This window comes from Miscanthus floridulus, chromosome 4 (assembly GCF_019320115.1).
Source record: "Miscanthus floridulus cultivar M001 chromosome 4, ASM1932011v1, whole genome shotgun sequence".
NCBI lineage: Eukaryota > Viridiplantae > Streptophyta > Magnoliopsida > Poales > Poaceae > Miscanthus > Miscanthus floridulus.
The window spans coordinates 90,389,168-90,396,995 of NC_089583.1; the positions used below are offsets into that span (position 1 = coordinate 90,389,168).

Genomic DNA, 7,828 nt, shown 5'->3' on the forward strand with positions numbered 1-7,828 from the left:
AAAAATCCTAACGGGAAATAATTTAATTAAAAGAAATCGACCAAATGATCCAGTATGTAGGCTTTGTGGTATTGACCCAGAAACACCGGTACATCTTTGCAAGGACTGCACTTTCTCAAGGCAAGTTTGGTCCTTCATCAAGCGATGGTTCAGCCTATCGGTGATTGATACTGTCGGAATGACAAGATGCCTACACAACTACTGGCGAAAGTGCAGAATTAAGACAGACAAAGATCAGAGAAAGGCGTTTGATGGCATTATGATCTATTTTTGGTGGAATTTATAGAAGGAAAGGAATTGAAGAACATTTCAGAACAAGTCGCTGCAGCCTAGTCAATATAGAGCAATACCAGTTGGCAACAAGATTTCATGCTAGACCACAACAGGAGTAGTTCTAGCATTTGTTGGTCACTGTTCGGTTGGTCTGGTTTTGTGATTTTTTTTCGGCTTCAGGGTGTTTTTCGAGACTTTAAGTTGTCGTCCAGGTGGGCATCTGGTTGGGTTGTCGGCCGGTGTGCCATGGTGACGGTGAGCTTGATCTTCTGTTGTTTGTTGTAATTCTTTTTTCTTGTTCTCTTTTACTTGTCTAATAAAAATCCGGTAAATCTCTTACCCCTTTTAAAAAAAATCGGCAATCGGCCATGGCAGGCCAGGCCACGCTGTGGCAGTGAAACGTGCGCGCGGACCTTCTGCTGTGGACGAGTCAATGGCTGACCGGCGGATTCGCCAGAGACTTTACTACTTGTACTACTACTTTAGCATTGAGCGCCGCACTTGTGCAAATCTGTGTGAACATTTGGACAGTGGGATGGACAGGTAGACATAGACCTCCCATAGTAAGAACACGGCCTCATTTGGTCCATAGAACGTTCACAACAACGTGCATTGGCATACGCCATTTAATTTGCACCCGAATGCATGTGTTTTGCTAAAAACAGTTGGCAAGTACATTGGTCATGTTCGCTTCTCTTATAATATGTCTTTTTCAGCTTGTTTTTTTAGCCGGAACAGTATTTTTCTCCCACAACAAATCAGCCGGAACAGTGTTTTGGCTTGTTTTTTCAGCGAAACGAATGGGGCCATTGCTACACGTCGGCGATATTAATTATCATCTCATACATTTATGGTTTTTTAACACGGAAGAGAAATAGGTGAGAGAAAAATACCATTGCTCCGTGGATTTTAGAACTATGAAACAATTATTTCATCACTGCAGAGTTGTTGCTATATAATATAATTCACAACACCCGTTTATTATATGCTACGAAACAAGTTAAACGAAATATTGTACAAATTGTCTGTTAAGCTATCTTGAGATCACATGGCACTATATATATGAAATCGCAGAGAGCCAGAGACTATGTTGATACATTTGCCCTAAATCCTAATGTCCAACCGGGCTTGGAAGATCGTTGTCATAAAGCATGTGACGTGCTCTCGGTCGCCTGGCACATTATGGTCTATGGGCGCGCGCATGGGGCCAGCCGCCAGGGCGCATTGATGCTTTTTTTTTCTACTGGCCGGTGAATCGTAATAGTCTGGTTTGGAAATGGAGGGAGCGAGCGTGTAGACGAAAGCCATAGCACGGTGACGATCTTGCTTGGCTTTGTCTTTGTCCTTTGGCTAGGCTTGGTAAGATTTTGCCTCGCCCCCGACCCCTCACCTGTACTCGTTGTTGTGTCCGCGGAGTGACCGTAGAGGACGACGAAAACAGCCGCGGAGGCGGAGGGACGATGACGATGTGTGTGTGATCCGCCCAGCCCCAGCACGGCGGCGGTGCCTGTGCGGCGCGCGAGTGCGCGGCGACCAAAAGGCCACGGTAGTCAGCCGCCGCGCGCTGGGATTCGTCGGTACTGGCGCGCAGGAAACGGCCAGGCCGCTGCCGCTGCCGCTGCCTGGCTTGGTTTGGTCCCTCGACTCCTCTGGTCGTGCGTGCGTGCCCCGCGCGCCGTATATGGTCCGGCGCGCGGTCCGTTCGCGGTGCGGCCGGGTCGGGGCCGGTGCATGCTTCGGCCGGCCGGCCGGCTCTCTCCCGTTTGACTGATGACCACCGGCGCACGTGCGGGTACGGCGTGTGCTCCCCGACGGTACGGCGGTGGTGGCGCTGTGCGTATCCCGAATGCGGCGGCCAATCGATCGGGCCGAAACAGAGGACGTACGGTGCGGCAGCGTGTGTACTACACGTTTGGAAGAAGAAAGCGACACGCAAAACGTACACGTACACGAACAAGGGAACCGCTGCGATTTTGTTCTACTGGCAGCCCGGCACGATCCGATCCCTGGACCGTCCCCTGGCCCCGGACAGCAGCAGAAAGTCAACCAATCCCCGGATCACCGATCATGCCTGGCGTACAGCGAGAAGCGGGGCGATTCGGCGCCGCTCGGATGCACGCACCCAATAAATTCCGCGCGCCGGCGCCGCGGGGGGGCTGCCTCGCGTTCGCGTCGCATGCAATGCGAGCGCGAGCGGCGTAGATGTGATGGCGCCGCGCCGCGCCGTGCGAAGCCACACGCACCAGTGACCAGTGCACCACCACGTGAGGGCACGCGCAACTTGGCAACCTAGCATGGGCTGATCGATGATGGGCATGGGCATGGCCATGGCGCCAGCGGCTTGATGCCCGCCTCACCGGAATCACGCACGCACGGGCATCGCCATTGCGTTGCAGCATGGGAGAAAGGAGGAGCTGACGTGATGACCTCAACGAACCAACCGTCCAACCGGAAGCTCCGAGGCAAGGAACAACTGAAGCAATGCAAAGAGTCGCGCGCCCGGTAGTTCTACTCCAACGCCAACGCATCAAAATTGTTGCTCAGGCGCCCTCAGGGAAAGAAAGATATTTCGCTCACACAAAAGTCCAAACCCGATATAACGACGGCCACCATTAATGGTGGGCCCTACCTGTCAGTGAAGGCCAGGTCTCCAGCCGGGCCTGCATGCGCATCCCGATCGTTCCGAGCATGGCTCGGTGTCTGTAGTAGTACGGCCGGCGGGGGGTGTCGGTGGCCGAGAGCGACGCCCAGCCAAGCCGACGCAGAGGCATGCAGCATGATGCATGCAGGCGTTGCCATTGGCCAGTGGGCAGGGCGGCTCCAGGAACATGACAGCGTGGCGCACAGAGCCGCCTGACAGCAACGCGCTTCTCTCCGTCGCCCGCTTCGATCGGTTGGTTGACACGTCGCCCTGTTGTCTCGAACTTATGAGCGTGACTTATCAGTCATATTACTGTATTTTTCTCGTTCAACAAATCAGCATCAATTGATTTATCAGCCGCAGAAATAATAGGCCGAACACCTAATTAGCTCTCCTAACGGCACGAGTGGGACCTCTTCCCATGACAGAACGGGAAGATAGGACCAAAATAAAAACTTAGGATGTTATTTTATAACGTGGAAACATGAACGTTCTTATTTTCGGAACGTGAGCATCGAAACATGAAACGTGGCCATGTTCCTGTTCGTTCTCAGGCTGCTAAGGGTGGGATCGAGCGCAAGCGATTTGCACGGGTGCTCCATTGTTGATTCGAGTCGACCCCTCAGGCTCCGCATTCGGTCGGTTGTTGTCGACGCCGGGCTGTCAATTGGACGCATATACGGTAACTGTATCTGGTACAGCTCTACTGTTCAGGTCTATATACACGCATAAATGGTGATGGTACCTGATCACTTTGGTGTCACGTGGCAATTTATCGTCTTAGTAGAATTTAGCCGGCAAAAGAAATCTCCACGTTCATTCCAAAGTAAAAAAAAATGATTGTAACACCACTATTGTGTTGTAGAAAATTAACTTAAAATAGTCCTATACCTATGCATGTACTCTTCAGAATTCTGGGTTTGTATACGGAGTCCTTTATCCGCATGGCTGTACACAGCCTCCTAAATTATAGCGGCATCACGATGATAAATGAGCCAATTACCTATGTGACAATGACAACAACAATCTTTCAGTAGGAAATGCCTAATAATAAATAGGGATGCCATGGTCAATTGAGTTCTACACTAATCTATCTGAACTTTTTAGAATGACAAGTTTTTTTGGAACGGTACTAGTAATACGACACAACTGCTTCTCTTCTTTTTCAAAGTACTTACATATGTGACAACCCTCAAATGAACAAACATTGTAGAAACGAGGGAATATATATGTATGTACTTATAAATTATCCACCACTGCCATTTGAAAAAAAGCAACAACAAAACACACTTGTACATGCATGCTTCTCTGACAAACTCTACAATCATTGAAAGTGAAGCCAACCAACACAATTTGCTTCATGTATATGTTCGTTGCACTTGCACACGATATGCACTTAAGAGATCAAAACTACCATTTACATTGGTCATTTCATACAGTGGTGAATCTAGGATTTTGTCTCAGGGTATGCCACAAAAAAAATTCATAAATAATTCGGTAAATCCATTTCAGCAATTCGGTAATAATTATAAAATTGACAACATGATTCGGTATATATGCACTAAATAACACAATAAGGCTTAAATTCATGGATCAAGTTCAAACCATCCACTAAGTATAGTATAAATAGTTCAAACGTCATATCAATAATTGAAATAAGGCATAAAAGAGAACCAGAGACTTACAATGTTATTTTTGTGACTATTTTATTCGACGCTTTCGAAGGGATATAAATGTATTGATTATATCATCTTCATCAACTTCAAAGAAAATATCCCGCTCAATGAAAGTGACTAGACAGTCATCTAGAAGACTATCTCCCATCTTATTTCTTAACTTTGTTTTCACAAAAACCATTGCAGAAAATACCCTTTCAACACTTGCCGTTGCCACAGGTAGAAGCAATACCAATTTGAGGAGCTCATAAACCATATCGTACACTTTGTGTCTCTTTGTTTCAACAAGCTTAACTGAGAGATCAACAATATTGTCTAGACCTTTGAGGCTATCATCATGTCTCATGTCATCAATATAATTATCTAGCTGCAACTCAAGTTTGAGCAAATTATTATTTGAGAACTCCTTTGGGTAGAACTCAGCTAGTCTATGCATCAAAAGAAGCAAATGACTTGGAAGGACTGAAGGCCGGCATACAAGACAACAACTCTATATTAATCTCATCAAACCGATTATCAAGTTCTTGACTTATTTGATCAATGACACCAATATATACTTCTCTTCTAAAGTGGTCATCATTGGTTTGCTTTTGGGCACAAGCTTTCCTTGCTGATTTTCCATAAGGAACATAATCACCATCCATAGCAGGAACTTCAACACCATGTTTATCGCAAAATGAAGTGACCTTCTCAAGAAAATTATCCCAACCATCAGACCTCAATTTTTGCATTCTTTTCTTTGCCACATTAACAAGTGATATTGCATTAAGAATATCTTGGTCCCTTCTTTGCAAACACTCAGATAACTCATTTGTATATCCAAGAATAATATACATTAAGTATGCAAAGAAAACAAACTCAAAGTTCTCAAATGCTCCGGTCACAAAATGTATTTTGGTCCAATCATCCTTATATGCAGGATCATCCCCAAGATCAACTAGTACATCATGGATTGCTTCATACATAGTAATGATGTTGCATACAGTTTTGTAATGAGATCCCCATCGAGTATCTCTAGGCCTAGGCAAACCCATCTCTTGATGTAATCCAGTTCTAGATTCAATTTCACCACAGTCAAGTGCTTTCTTGACATTCTCAAGCCTAGCATTTCTAAGCATGTCATGACGCTTACAGGAAACTCCAACAATATTCAACAAGATAGATATTTGATCAAAAAAAGTTTTGCAATCAGTATTTCCCTTGGCAACAGCAACAAGAACCAATTGGAGTTGATGAGCAAAACAATAAATATAATAAGCAGAAGATGATTCTTGCATGATCAATGTTTTCAACCCTTTAATATCTCCTTTCATGTTGCTAGCCCCATCATATCCTTGACCACGGATTTGAGTCATAGTCAAGCCATGACTAACAAGTAAAGCTTCAATTACATCCTTAAGTGATAAAGAGGTAGTATCATCTACATGAACAACTCCAATAAAATGCTCACATGGCCTTCCCAATTTATCAACATAACGCAAGCAAAGAGCTAGTTGTTCTTTATGTGATATATCACTAGACTCATCAGCTAAAATTGCATAGGGCTCATCACCAAGTTCTTCAATTATTTTTTTTCTAGTTTCTAGGGCACAATAGTGAATAATTTGCTTTTGTATGTCTGGGCTAGTTAAGGTACAGTTACCTGGAGCATTGTCCAAAACATACTTCTTCACTATTTCTGGCAAGAAATTTCAAAAGTTCAATGAAGTTCCCTCTGTTGCTAGATTCTTCATTTTCATCATGTCCACAAAACGCCAACCCTTGATGCAAAAGAAACTTGATACACCTCAGTGAATAAGTCAACCTTTTCTTATAAAGATGAAGATCCTCATCACTCCACTTCTCAATATTATAATCAATTACAACCTTGGGATTTGTAAAGCCAATGTATCTCTCTTGAGCTGTAATATATGCCTTAGAACCCATATGTTTGCGAAGTGCTTTCTCTCCTATATTCCAATTCTTCCAGCCATCAACAGTAAATGTGTCTGACCTAGTACCCTTCTTGAACAAATAGCATATGAAGCAAAACATAGCATCCTTCTTAATACTATACTCAAGCCAATCATTATTATACATCCAACAATAGTTGAATCCCCGATCCCTGTCTGAAATCTTTCTTTTTGGAAAATCATGTGCAAAAGGTTTGAATGGACCTTTAATAATATATGCTCTTCGAATTGCATCTTGATCATTAACAGGATATTTTTTAGAATAGGATGTCTTTCACCTGGATCATGTAGAAGACGATTGGTGTCATAAACTCGTGGCAGTGAAGACGGTTGTGGAGGTGGCATAGGATTTACAATTTCCTCAACTACTCTCTCATGAATCTGCTCTTCCACCACAGGTTCAATCGGATCAGGATTAGAAGTAGCAGTAGCTACCGCAGCCTTCTTCTTTGCTTCATGCTTCTGAAAAAGAGATGCAATGTCCCCGTTTCTCTTCATAACTGCATAAATATTACAAAGAACACAATGCCAAATAATTAAATAAATTCCGCTTGCACGATTGAACTCTCAGATGCGATTATGGATCACTCACATGATATGAGTACTGGACAAAAGATCAATCAAGATCGACTCTGATGTTGAGAAAAATCCTCCACCTCACCGCGTGATAGATGATTCTATAATTTTAGCGCTAAGCAATTAGCAATTAAAGTACACATGATTTTTTTTAAAAGCCGACGAACAAAGATTGAATCTCACCAAAACAATTGTGATCACAAATTCGCCAAGACGCCGCCTCGTCATGGTGTAGACTATTAGATCGAGTAGGAGAGTGAAGGAGAAGCAGCAGTAGGATCGTCCGTCCACCGTCCTACGTACGACAACCGAGGATGGAGATGAGCCGTGCTACTGTGGATGACATCATCCGCTGCCTCCTGCTCCAGCCTCCAGGAGACGCGGCGTAGCCGCCCGGCGGGGAACAACCGAACAAGCAGGCGCAGCTGGGCCTAGGAGAGGGTGAGATCCGCACTTCCGCAGCCTGTGCGCCGCCACCGAGGACGTGTTCATGCGGATGCGGCAGACCAACCTGTGGACTTGGACACGACGTGCACTAATGTGAACGTCTTGTTAGCTTCTTTACTGCATGGGCCGCGTGGGTGCCTCAAGTGGGCTTTTTCGTGGTGCGTGGCGTACTGGCGTGACGCATTCGGTAAGTTTTTTTCTTTTTTCTTTTACATAAATACAAATACAAATACATATACAATATATAATAGTATATTCGTTCG

At 44.8% G+C, this 7,828-nt stretch overlaps 1 protein-coding gene across 1 annotated transcript; it reads right to left on the reverse strand.

The window, feature by feature from the left end:
* Positions 1 to 5,018: 5,018 nt before the first annotated feature.
* LOC136548799 (uncharacterized) lies at positions 5,019 to 7,040 on the reverse strand. Its single transcript, XM_066540191.1, has 3 exons — positions 6,821 to 7,040; positions 6,233 to 6,268; positions 5,019 to 6,118 (listed from the first exon to the last, which is right to left on the reverse strand). Exons 1-3 carry the CDS (start codon positions 7,038 to 7,040, stop codon positions 5,019 to 5,021), a joined length of 1,356 nt encoding a protein of 451 aa, XP_066396288.1.
* Between the last annotated feature and the right edge of the window lie 788 nt (positions 7,041 to 7,828).

What these genes read in the sequence shown, in the direction of transcription:
- LOC136548799 (XM_066540191.1), bottom strand. Translation starts at nt 7,040, where the DNA reads ATGAAGAGAAACGGGGACATTGCATCTCTTTTTCAGAAGCATGAAGCA. An exon ending in TCGTCTTCTACATGATCCAG is followed by an intron (nt 6,269 to 6,820) that starts GTGAAAGACATC and finishes ATTTCTTGCCAG; the next exon opens with AAATAGTGAAGAAGTATGTT. An exon ending in TGTTTTGGACAATGCTCCAG is followed by an intron (nt 6,119 to 6,232) that starts GTAACTGTACCT and finishes ATGCAATTTTAG; the next exon opens with CTGATGAGTCTAGTGATATA.